Source organism: Haplochromis burtoni, unplaced genomic scaffold (genome assembly GCF_018398535.1).
Source record: "Haplochromis burtoni strain Fernald_Lab_line unplaced genomic scaffold, NCSU_Asbu1 Contig_590, whole genome shotgun sequence".
In the NCBI taxonomy this organism is placed as follows: Eukaryota; Metazoa; Chordata; class Actinopteri; order Cichliformes; family Cichlidae; genus Haplochromis; species Haplochromis burtoni.
The window spans coordinates 208157-221584 of NW_024582951.1; the positions used below are offsets into that span (position 1 = coordinate 208157).

The window sequence follows — 13428 nt, forward strand, 5'->3', positions numbered from 1 at the left end:
TGAGAGCAGGGTGGGGGCTTTTAATGAGGTTGTCTTTAAAACAAAGATACAAACATGTACATCTCTTAAAATGTGATTTCTAATCAATGTTGCCACAGAAAAATGGACAGAAAGTCAGAGTTCACTTTGAGCTTTGATTTAAATCTGCTGATCTTAAACATTTGGATCAATACAAAGTGTTATTGATAGTATAAATAGATCTTCAAGCTTTAAGTCCATCCACATGTGGCAGTGCGGTCACAACAGAGGGAGTTCAGGAGCATCGAGGAGTTCTTGTCCCAATTCTGACTCTCTTATGGCAAACAATGTGACGCCTGAGCTGTATGCTGCAGGGATCCTGATGTGAGTCATCTTGGGCTGATTATTTTCTTCTTCTTCTTCTCCTTCCTCCTCCGTGGCCATCTGCCTCACCTGACCTGAGGAAAACAGGAAAAACAGTGTCAAATATCACATCGGGCACAAAATGTAAATGTAGAACACCATGATGACCATGTCGTGAGTAACAAATGCTGCACTGTCCAACCCGAGAAGAAACAATAGACGTTCGTCTTCTTCAATACCAATTCAGTGAAAAGGAGCTGCTGCTTTACCCTCGACATCCAGGGCCTTCCACCGTGGGTCGGACTGGCTCTCCGAGAGGCCTGACAGGGAGCAGTCGGGCGTCAGTCGCTGCAGCACGTCTTCTCGACGAATCAGCAACATGGATTCACTGCAGAGTCGCTGGTGCACCTCTCCCTCGCTTACTACAACGCACAATAACCAACACCAGCATGAGGAGCTGATTCCTCTTCCCTATAAGCAGCTATTTCCTTTCCCTTACTCACCTACATCTAAAGGATTGGTCATAAAGACAGCGTTGGATGTGACTCCGAATATGAGCTGGTGGTGCCAGGCGTCGGGCACCTCCTCACCCTCGGGTACAGCCAGCTGCATGTTCATGGTCGCCACGGGAACAGCGCCTTTTCGGATCCAGCGGGCGAGCCAGGGGACCAGTCTGACTCGCCTGCGAGGGTGGAGGTGGAAGAATCGGCCCGTCACCTGGCCTCCGCTGGCCTCCTGCGCTCCCTGGATGAGCTGGATGTGAGTCGCACCTGAAAGAGCGGGATGAAACGGGATGCCGACATTTATCGCATCTGAATCATAACAGTTGAACAAAAAGTACGTGTCACGTCCACTCAGAAGCTGAAATGTCGGTGTAAAAACTGTGTAGCAGAGCCGAGAAAGTCAATTACAGCTTCTCCTGCGAGAGACATCAAACTCTTTGTCTAATTCAATAGGGTACTTTTGAATTCGCCTGGTTGGCAATGCAGCCAGCTGTCACACTTGTGGGAAGCAGCACTTATGGGTTCAAGACATTACAGAACGGGGCAGTTATAGTCCATGTTAGCATCTGTGACACCCCAGATATTACTGTCTGTGGAGCTAAATTAAGATATGCACCTATACCACACTTTATGTATTAACATTTCATTACCTGAAATGTCATGGAACAGCTTGCCGAGAGAGTGAGAAATTTTGAGCTTGAGCCAACGGCTTACAGTGTAATACCTGCCAATTTAGGGGGAAGCTTTTAAATTGCACAAAAACACACATTTTTAGGGAATTGTAAATGCTAAAGAGACTGCATTTATGTGGCTTTTCTAGTCTTAATGGCCACTCAAAGTGCTTTAACACCAGAAGCCACGCTCGCCCGTTCAGGCAGAGGTTTATAGTCTAGATCAATTCTGTTTGAGCTGTGTAACCTTCTCGGTCCCCTGGGTTCTTGAAGCAAATGGCCAAAAGCAGCCCTTGGGATCATTTTATGCAGCCCGTGGAGCAGAAAAAGGAAAGAAAGCAGTACTGTATGCACAGGTATAGCCAAAAGACATTTTTTTAACATCTGCGGTAATTTTTATTTAGCAACATTGCTCTGTGTTGGTACCTCATCACCGCTTTCATTTGAATGTGAGATGGATATAGAACTGCAAGACCCCCTACTGCCAGCACCAAGGCCATGCAGAATAGAGCAGGCATCACTAAAAACAGATATTAAATAGTATTAGTTAAAAAAAACAACACTATACTGAGGGGCACTACAAGAGATTTTTCAATGGGATGTGAGATGTATAACGTAGGCCAACACTGAGCTCAGCCGATCTGCAATCAAGACAAATCACAGTTTAATTCCATCTTTCCAAGCTGTCCACCTGACAGCTTTTGTTCAGATTTCTTAATTGTCTATGTCGCTTCTGCAAGAACTCAGAGGACCACGTGCATTGTTATTACATCAACTTGTCAGCAGTCAGGACTGAGATTTGTTTAGTAAGGCGTAGCAAAGAAAAAAAAATTCCTCTTATCTCGGAAGAAGCAAGCACAATAAAGCACAATAAGAAAATAGACCCTCATGTTTTGCATCAACTACTCGTTGCTACATTCTTATTAAAGAGGAATCAAGACTCATTAGGGTTTACACAAAAACATATTCCAGTATGGAAAGAGGGATTCTGACCAGTTTAAGTGCGCACACATCAGACACATTCAGCTAACGGTAAAGACTTCCTGTAAGATGGCACTCAGACAGTTAGAGTGCTCCCCACATCTCCACCACCCTAAGCCTCAGTATGGGCTCCTAACAGGTTGTATGCCATGTCCCTTGTTCTACTCCATGATTGCACCCCATCCACCACAGCAACACCATCCACAGATGACACCACGGTGATGGGGTTCATGTCTGTGTGAGATGAATCGGCCTGCAGGGACGAGGTGGTGCAGATGACGGTGAGGTGCAGAGACAACAACTTGCTTCTTTTGTGTGTGGTGCAGCTGCACAGTGGCAAAAAGTCATCTTTAGAGGAACTCAACAACACTCGCTGTCTCAGGAAATCCCAAAAACATTTTGTCTGACTCATCACACCCAGACAATGCAGTACAATAAAATCAAGGACAATGTTACTTCCCCACAACTATTTAAGCATAGTTTTCATTTATTTTGTATATATTATTTGTATCCTCTTTAGCACTAAGTGCTGAACTTAGTTTTGCTGAACTATAACTGTTGCAGTAGTCAAAAATTCATGAGAATGAAAGTTACCTGGCAATAAAAATATATATTATGCACAGACAGAGAAGAATGGACTAATCCAATTGTTCTCTGTCTGGAAAAAAAAATAGTGGAAAGTTGGATATAAGAAAGACAAATACAATTTCAACAGTACGTCTCAGTTTTTCCACGTGATAAAGAAACAGTAATGGAGGAAATGAAAGAAACCTGTCAGCACCATGGTTTGGGTTTAAACTTTGAAAAAATGAATGTGTAAAATTACAGAAATAAATTTGATAGCTCATTGCCCAGACTCCTGTAGTTTCTGTTATTTCATGTGGACACATTGCAAAAAAATAAAATAAAAGATTTCTATAGTCAACAGTGGAAAAACTGTTGTTTTTCTGTTATTTCACTGCATCTATTACTAAATTATTTTTGGTGTAATCTGAATGGGAGTGGGGTCGGTCTTTATCACAAAGAAAAGCTTATAATACATTTCATATTTTCCAAAGCCATCCAATGGGTCAGACTGGAGTCTCTGCGGGTCGATTCTGGCCCCCAGGCCTTATGTATGACCCCCCCGCCCCCCCCCCGATTTAGACTTAATACTTAAACGTAGCTCAATGATCAGGATATGATAGTGCACACGGCATTTTCTACACATTTATGTGCACTTTTTGCGTAAAACAAGCACACCCCTCTCCCTCTCTTTAGCCATGTTTAGTGTTCTCACCAGCTTCACTGCGGGACAGCAGGTAGTCCGGCAACGGTGACTCGTTCCTCCGCAAACGGGTTTGGACGCAGCGGTCAGCTTCCTCCGGGGTCACGTCTACTCCGAGCGCCTTCAGCACGTCCACCACAGCCGTGGCCCCGCAGGCGGACGCTCCGATCTGCAGGGTCTGCATCTCCAGAGCCTCCTGGACGGACCACAGCATGGCTTCATCGGCCCCTGCCTCCTCATCATCCTCACGACCTCCCCGCACCTCCTCACACACAGCCGCCTCCATCTGAGAGCCTCACCTGGAATATAAGTAAAGGCACAAAGTCAAAGTAAAACACCTGCAGCCATTAACCATGTAGCCCATGAATACGGAGGGGAGAGCTTAACGAGATCCAACACATATGTGCACCGAAATTACTCCTCATAGTCCACTCGGGTGTTTGCCAGTCTAAACAACGGATTTATTTACGTTTATTTTACATGTCCTCACCATTTCTCACGCTGTCAGACACAAACCGACAGCTGTAGCTACAACAACAGTGTGCGCATGCCCGTACTGCGCGTGTTCTGCTCCTCACCGCTTTCTTTACCAGCAGGGGAGAGGAGGAATGAGGCGACTGGCGCCCCCACTGGCCGCTTTCAGCTATGACCCACGACCACTACAAGTGCAACTCTACAGGCTGAAGGCATTTTTACACCGAAAACAATTCAGTTTGCATATCTGTCTACAAACCGTGTTTATAAAGTAGTACTGCTGCATTTTAATGTATTTGGAGATCTGCAACAGACTTGTATTAAATCATTTTGGCGTATCCAAACAATTGTTTTTTGTTTTTCAACTGTGCATGCTCTTTAGATTTTTTTTCAATTCATTTATTTATTGGTAAAGTCTAATCTGGTCTTATTGTACTTGAGTGTAACCAGATGTTTGTAGCTCGGAGTAAAGTCTCTGTATGTACATCCATTAAGGCATCGCTTATAGATTTTAATAATGATTCTCCTACCTTTCTGAAAGTGTATTTGACTTGGTTTGATGCTGTGAAGTTGTTCTGTTTAACCACTGAATAATAATTTTGTCATCATCCACTTTATTTGTCTTCTGTGCTCTTTCAGGCCTTTGTTTGTAGCTGGCCATCATTCTTTTAATAATGCACAAGATTATTGATCTAGCCACTCATAAAGTTGTTGCTGTCTCTCTGACAGGTTTTTCTTTGGTTTCTTTGGTTGATCTTTGGTTTCACTGAATGATGGCCTCCCTCACTTGCACCAACATCTCTTTGTACTTTACAGTGTAGAGTATGAAACAACAGGAGAGCAGGCCTCACCTGGCCATGAAACTACTTGTCAGTCAATTGTCCAATTATTTCTGGGGGTTTGTGCATAAAAATGGCAGTGATTCCTAAACACTCAGCAAAATACATTTGTTAAACACTTGAATTAAAGCTGAAAGCCTGCACTTCAGTCACATCTTGATTGTTTGATTTGAAATCCACTGCGATGGCGTACAGATGCAAAACTATAAAAAATTGAAGCCTTTGTCTAACAAGTTATGGAGCTGACTGCATGACCACAAAGCCCGGACAGTTTTCCATCAAGCCAAAAGATGTCAGTGTGGCTACATGCAACTGCAGCATGCAGAAGCGCAGCATGTGTGGTAACAGCAGATATGTACGTGGTGTCACAATGTTTGATGCTTTGTGAAAGAGCCTGAGGCGTGCAGCACGTCGCCGATGGCCGCGTCTTCTTTTTGCCGTGCACGGTTATCACAGGAGGAAGGGGGGGCATCGGGGTGAAGTGTACAGAGAGCAGACAATCTGAGGCATTAAAGGAAATAGTGTAACAAGGCCACTGTAATCAAGATGGTCTTTTTCTCTTTTAATGTGCTAAATAATTTTTCTCGTTGAGCTAAATTTTGAGCAAACCTGGTTGCACGCCGCACAAATGAAAAGCATAACAGAACAGTTCAGGATAGTCAGCTCAGAATCATCCAAACAGGAAGTCCCACGGGACGTCACTGTTCTCCCAATTATTTCTGACTTAAATTCTACAAACAGCCAACGCTGGCTCTGCCTCAAAAACACATGAGAAGCACATGGAAATAAAGTAAGCCAGCTCTCTGCTCAATGCCATCTGGTGGCTGGAAAAGAAAATCAGAGTTTGCAACCGAAAGTGACCTGCGCTGGAAAAAAAGAAAAACCCCCAGACTTTAAGATTTGTATTTGATTAAGAAAGCCTAATTTTTATTCCCCTTGCACACCTTGCTTTGATCTCTCCTACAGTAACTTTATCTGTACTGATCCAGGATCACTCATCAGCATGTGTAATCACGAACACCAAAATCCTTGTTGGTATTCGCCTCACCCTTACTTTCGCCAGGTTTTCTCTCAGTTGCAGCAACTGGCTGCTGGAAACACTACAAGCAAAGTGTGATTAAAACTGACGGGCTCGACGAACGTGACCCGGCTGCCAATAAGCCAGCCAGGAAATGAGGTAGATGGGATGGGATGAAAGACAGAAGCAACCTTGGCGTCACCATTTTTTTTCACTTGCAGATGTAGCAGAAGCTTAAAGGGAGTTTCCTTCTAAGCCGTCTAAGCTTTAGCTCTTCGTTATCAAGCTTGCCAACAGATATGCAGATCAATATTTTCCTGAAGTGGGCTATGAATAATATGAATACTGTGGGGGTAAAATGTGGGATGTGCTAGTCATTTTAGCAGATAATTCGGAAGCTGCGGCGACTGTACAGAATCAATAGCTTTTTCCTGTGAAAGCATTAAACAGTGTGGATATGCAGCAGCTGTAATATGATAATGCTGTGCTGCCAGCAGACTGTAATGTTGTGCAGCAGTGAATCCAAACGGGTGACCAAGTGCCATCACAGGCACATTCAGCCGAACTCCAGTATTGGGACTAATGCGGCTGTTTACACTAGTTCTCAAGTGGCTCACGCACTCTTTATCTGAATCCTGCTTTACTTGTTACATAACCGCTCCCAATGCAGAGACCATCAAAAGTAGATCCTTCATGCACTTTCAGTTGAAACCATTAAAGAGATTAAATGAGAAGGATTTAGAAACCGTGCTTCACGGGCCCAGTTTTTCATTGAAACACCAAAGCGGTTTGATTTAGCAAACAGCTGGATGGAAACGCTTTCTTTTAGAGGTCTGCCGTTTCCCTGAACTTTCCTGTCCTCTGGATGACCTTTTGGGTGCTCCACCATCCACTCACTTATTTTTGATTTTTTTATTTTATTTTCCAGATTTCTGAAGTATGAAATACATTTGTGAATATAAACAGCACCAAAGCCTGTACCTACTGACACGTCATTCATATTTAATGATGCATTTCTGTTGTTGTTGACTTTGCCTTTCATGAGTAAACTGCAAATCACTGAGGCTGGAGGATGAATAGGTAGTTTTTTCCTCTGTGAATACAGACCATTAATAAAGAGACACATACAAGCTGAAGATGCAGCTGTGTGCCCGTCTCATAAATAAATAGTAAATAAAATAAACGAATGCACTGATCACAAATTAACAGTGACTGCTGTGAGGCAGGCTAATGCAGATTCAAGCATCTACTGAAATAGAGGTGCAGGTTAAAAAAGTAAAAATGCCACATCTTTGGCTTCACATTTGTTAAGAGTGAACCATTACAAATGATGGTGGAAAAATAAGAAAGCAGGATGGAACCTTGTTAATTGCTTGTTATAATGCAAAAGTTTTCCCCAAAATGTCAGACCACAGTGCCCAACAACAAATGCTTTAAGGCAAGGACACACACAGCTCAATTTAATCTTAAAACTCACTTTTCTGTCCAAACAAAGAAGTTTAAGGGCACTTTTAGCTGAGACATCTTAATATAAAAGAAGATGTCATTTTAAAGGCAGTTCTTAGTTATTCTGTAGGATCATGAATCGCTGCTTTAATTAATAGAAAAGAAACATATCAGTATGACTTAAATTATAAGAAATAAGATTGTAAAATTACAGAAAACGACAAAGAGAAAGCTTGTCTAAATTCAATTCAATTCAACTTTATTTATATGGCATTGTTGATGATTTCCTAACTATATGAAGAAACACACAGCCTTCATTTTCACTGCTGAGCAGATAATTGTGGTCAGACAATTACATCCACTCATCAAGAGCATGAATGTAACAGTAATTCGGGCCTTTTAATAATTTCTTTGAATTCTTTTTGCAGGGTTGAATGATTGTACAACATATGTCTTTAATGACTTAATGACTGGATTAGATTTGATTCTACTGTATTTTATTTGCTGTCATTTTAAAAGTATATTACTCAAACAATGAAAGGAAGTTTGGCATCCAGTTCAAAGTGCAAACAATATATATATGCGTTGTTATCAGTGATCAGAGTTTAGCAGGCTGACAGCAGTGTGGAAGAAAGTGCTCTTCAGTCTGCTGGTTTGGGAGCAGAGGATCCTGCACTCCTTCCAGAGCGACGCAGAGTGAACAGTTTGTGGTTTGGATGTGAGGAGTCTTTATGATGTTGTGAGCAGTCTTCAGACTGTGATTCCAGACTATGTTAGCAAAGGAGGGGAGCTGAGTCCCAATGATGTTTTGGGCAGTTTTCTCAACTCACTGTAGAGCTGCTGTTAAACCACAGTACAATGCAGCTAATCAGGATGCTCTCAGAGGTGCATCTTAGATGTTAAGTGGAGCGTGTGATGTGTCACTGTATCATCATAAGTCCACAAAAGCTCCTTGTTCTTCATGGTGTTAAGGGTAAGATTGTTAACTCCACACCAGTGAGCCAGATGTTCCGCCTCCTTCCTGTAAGCCTCCTTGTTGTTCACACTGATCAACCCCACCGTTGCAATGTCATTTGCAAACTTCACAGTGGTGTTTTATACACGCACAGGAATGCAGTGATAGATGAGCAGTGATAGATGAGCAGTGAGTAGACGAGTGGATTGAGTATGCAGCCTTGTGGGACACTGTGGTTAGCGTCAGAGTAGAGACGATGCGGCTGTCTACTCTAACAGGCTGGAGTGTGTTGGGTGTAGTCCAGTTGCAGAGTGCTGATGCCCAGCTGTCTGAGTTTGGATGGTACAACTGTGTTGAATTCTACAGTTCATCCTGTTAAAACTAAAGCTGAATTTAAAACCCTTCTCCTCACATACAAAGTCTTAATTAATCAGACTGCATCACAGCTTGAAGATTTCATATTAGGGCTGCTCGATTATGGCAAAAATGATAATCACGATTATTTTCACTGAAATTGAGATCTCGATTATTTGACGATATTTATTTAACCCTTTAAGACCTACTATAGAACCAAGTCTGCCAGAGCTTATATTATTTTTTTACATGTTGTAGTGCCATTTGTGGGAGCATTTCAAGTTGCTATACAACTTTTATAGCCCATATTTTAATAATATGTATGCATTAAGTCCATAGTAACTACATTAATTGCAAAAAAGTGCAATAAACTACAAAGAAATTGAAAATCGTTTTTGTTTTGTTTTTTTACATATATTTCTACTTGGAGAAATTTAAAAGGTTTATCCCGCAAAACTGTGAATACAAAAAAGTTGCAAAAAATAGTTTACAACAACAGGAAATTTATTTTGAGTGTCTTCATAGTTTTATTTTGGAGATACAGCAATTTTTATATACTGCAGGAAAAACAAAAAAAACAATCCTATGATGCAAATTTGCAAAGAAAACCGCAGGTGCATCAAAATAAACTATTTCCAGCAGTGCAATTTGAGTTCCAAGCATCCCAGAAACTATTCAGAAAAGTCAAACATGACCAGTATAGGCTTTTAAGGCTACAAGTAAAAAACTACAATTTCCGCGAAAATGACGTCACTTCCGGTTTCGGCCAGGAAATGGCGGACATGCGATAGTTCGCACTGACGTCTGTTTCACTGTGGGAAGTGTTACGAACAGCTGATCGGACTGGCAAAGCTGTTTCTGGAATATTATGTTTTTGTTCCTGCAAGCGCTTTTTATGCAATTTTTGCAAAACTATATGTGGAACGAAACCGTGACCGAGGACAAGCTGATGGCATGAGATGTGAGTACAACTCCTCTGGTTTATTGCGCTAGCTTACAGGGTTCATGTTCTACAGGGATTTAAAAATAGTTACACAAAACGGAGCGTGCTGCTCTGACCGGCTTTAAAGGGTTAACAATGACTTTAAAAAATAATATAAAATAGTGTGCAACACCACTGAAGTTTTTTTTTACCTCTCTTTTCAACCAACGGCAGTCATTCTCCTCTCCAAATAACTTCTGCTTAGCTTTCCGAGCTTCCCTCGGGTCCTCTTAATCAGCGGTCTCCAACCTTTTTTGCGCCACGGACCGGTTTATGCCCTCCAATATTTTCAAGGACCCTATTTCATATCATCGTAATAGACCACTTTGCTCTCTAATCGCAGGCTTGTGTGGTTCCTCGAGTTTTTAAAAGTAGAATGGGAGGCAGAGGGTTTGGCTTTCAGGCCTCTTTTCTGTGGAAACCTCTCCCAGTTTGGATTCAGAAGAAAGACACCCTCTCTACCTTTAGGATTAGATACAAAACTTTCCGTGGATCAGGTGACCCTGAACCCTCCCTTAGGGTGTGGGGAACTTTTCATGATGCACTGAACACTTCGTCCTAGTCTTGCCACTACTGCATATCATTGAATTTTACCTTCTCTCTCTATGTAGTAGTCCATTTTTCCCACATTCACCAAGTCCTTGCATATTAGAAATATATCCTTTTCTCCAATATTGTCGGGCATAAAGCACCTTGAGTCAATTGTTGTTGTTAATTGTTGCTATGTAAACAAAATAAAACTGAATTAAATGGAACACAGAATTGGGTTGGGGTACTTGACTAGCGTGCTTAGATGTCACAGGGTCTATAACTCTCCTCCTGGTGGCTGACACTGTAAAAGTCACTGCTGAGAATCAGTTGCTACCATTTCAATGTTGCATCTCTTTCTGATTCTCAAGACAGTTGTTGGTATGTAAACAGCTACATACATTTTCTAGTAGCTGTCTATTAAAGTGAACAGCTGGAGAGCACTTGAAATTGTTTTCTCCTCTATTACACAGTGACCACATTTGATTTTGCTGATTCAAATCCACAAAGAGCCAATGTCGGCGACAGCTCAGTGTGAGCCTCCAGGTTATGACTGCAAACGAGGTGCAGAGCTCAGAGATGCTTTGTGCTACACCAGAAATAAAGAAACATTCAGTTCTGTAATCTTTGCCTCTTTTGTGAACACTAAATGTGCAGGAAAAATGGAAGAAACTGCAAAACTGTCAGCTGTTTACAGACCTGTGGTCGTCCCCTTGGAATAATACGTTAAACAGAGTCTATTTAAACACTATCTCTATGACCCCTTGGTACAGAGCAGCTCTGCAGGGATCTACAGGATTAACCAGCGCCTCTGAGGTAAGCTGAATCATAATAAACAGCAGCAACGCTTTGAAAATACCCATAACGGCACATTAGCATTGAAATGAGGTGGCACTTTTGTCAGTAGGTAGTTCTGGGTCACGGAGACAAACGCTGAATACTGCCGCGGGGACGACGGCACACACTCAGCTGTCCTCTCCACAGCCCAGTATGCCTACATCGCTAATGTCAATAGTGTTAACATGGCGGCTCGTTTGCAGAGGAGCACGGGATGAATTTGCTCAAAGCGCTGGAAGCCATCCATTTTTTGGAGAGAATTCACATCAACCCTGCTTCGTACTACGGGCTACATCCGTGGCACTTCTACTCATAGGCTGTAAAATTTTAAGGGTTCGCACAAAGCCATGAGGTCTATGAGATTTGCTCCTTATATTCTTCACTTCAACTGGCTGTAAAACATCTCCCGCTGTTAACTTACCTTTATATAGGCCATTATGGCAGGCGAGTGCCTGCCCTCTCCGGCATGTCCCCCTCGTCTCCTGCAGTAAAAGTTCTCCGGATTTCAATAAGGCAAGTGCATAAATAATGAGACAGGGCATTTAGTCTCCACAAAGACAGCATTCCTTGTCTTTTGTCAAACGCATAATGTGGATTTTGCACTCCAGGAAACACTTAAGTGGCAGCTCTACGGGATTGTATTCAGAGTCCAAGTCACATAAGAGCAAAATCACAGTCTACCACTAATTAAAACGATAGAGGGAAACAGAGCTGAATCGGAGACACACACGGTCCTATAACTGCCAAGCTCAGCTGTCACAAACCTGTGATTTTTTTTTTAATGGTTTATTCAAAAGCCTGTGCTCTGGAGTGGATACTGTATAGCACAGGTTGTTCTTTCAGTGGCAAATAAAAGGTTTCCTTTTTTTTTATTACTGTTCTTTTATTTAGGAGCCTATTACAGCGTGTTCAGCCACTCGGAGCAACTGCAGTCGCCATGCTGCGTGTCAGCCCCTCCTTAGTGAAATTTAATCGCTCAGGCTAAGTCATACTTTCACATATTTAGAACAGTTAAATTACATACACCCATGCACAATTAACTCAACCGGTTGTAGAGAATACTCTCGATACTTCCTGAATGATGTCGACACAGTTTAGCAATTAAACAGCAATGTAAAGCGTTTCCCGAGGAAACGGAAGGCACTTCCTGTTGTCCGTCCAAACAGCCGATGTGAAGTTTGCATGAACAGCAACGGCAACAGCTTGACAAGAGAGCGGCAACAGCTGCATGGCTCGTTCATGAATACAAATCAAACCGTGTGCCACTTTCAATTAGGCCTTCGAGGGGTACTTGTGGGAAACAATTCACAAAGGAGAAGATGTGACATGTTTCATCACTGCGTCATGTTTCACATGCGGTACATGCAGGAAAACAACGTGGAGTCATTATTTATGACTGTCTGATGCGCCTAAAAGTTGTTGTTTGGGCATTTGTGCATAGTGTTGCAAAAAAAAAGAGAGAAAAAAGAAAGAAAGGGCTTTACAGCCCATTATCACATCTAACCAGGATCAGATTCAGCTTAGCCTGACGACCAGAGGAACGCACGCCTAAGCTTGATGTGCAAAAGCTGTACATCATCACCTTACTGCAAAAACAAACTGTCCTTGGCAGATAATGTTCCATAAAGTTTCTTGAGCCGGCTGATTTTCCTCTCTGCGAGACATTTGTCAGGTTTCCCTGACACCGGGACAATTTCTGCTCCTCGCTCGTACATCACGGCGCAAAAGGCTGATGAGTTCTTTTCTGAAGATGTCAGCCTAAAATAGCCGTGCTGACATTCCTAATCACACACACGACATTCACGAGGCGAGAGGAAAACTTTCCATCTGCTCCCCCCCCCCAACTCTTAACGGACCGATCTCTCACACGCCGATGTGACTGAAAGGTGCTCTTTAGGTTCAGACACCTGCATCAAGGCAGCCTGCCATTAGCGTATGATGCGCACTGTGGTAGCTGTCACTATAGCTGAGTGTCTCCACAACAGAATGCCATTTTCTCTTGCTTTGTTTCTCCAGACCCCCCGCTACTCGGCCCACCGTTTAGCTATCAACCTCTGACATTTGTCAGCTTCCCTCCAAAACACCCTTTTCACTACAGAGGAAGAAGTATTAAATGTTCAGGGTGGCTTCAGACAGGTTTACAGGAGGATGAAACACTCTGTGTCGTGCTTTTTTTCCTGCATTAGCTGGGAGAATCTTGTCAGTTCTGTGTGACGAATGTAGTAGATGAAGGACATTTTTCAAAAGTTGAA

The 13428-nt window shown here is 42.5% G+C and overlaps 1 protein-coding gene across 2 annotated transcripts; it reads right to left on the reverse strand.

Moving 5' to 3' along the window:
• LOC102313854 lies at window positions 1-11615 on the reverse strand. 2 transcript variants are annotated; one of them, XM_042214584.1, is made up of 5 exons: window positions 11598-11615; window positions 3756-4042; window positions 825-1091; window positions 591-743; window positions 1-416 (listed from the first exon to the last, which is right to left on the reverse strand). In XM_042214584.1, exons 2-5 carry the CDS (start codon window positions 4027-4029, stop codon window positions 238-240), a joined length of 873 nt encoding a protein of 290 aa, XP_042070518.1. In that variant the 5' UTR covers window positions 4030-4042; window positions 11598-11615; the 3' UTR covers window positions 1-237. The 2 variants fall into 2 exon arrangements, with proteins under 2 accessions (XP_042070518.1, XP_005948438.1); XM_005948376.1 differs by lacking the exon at window positions 11598-11615 and adding an exon at window positions 4234-4338.
• Between the last annotated feature and the right edge of the window lie 1813 nt (window positions 11616-13428).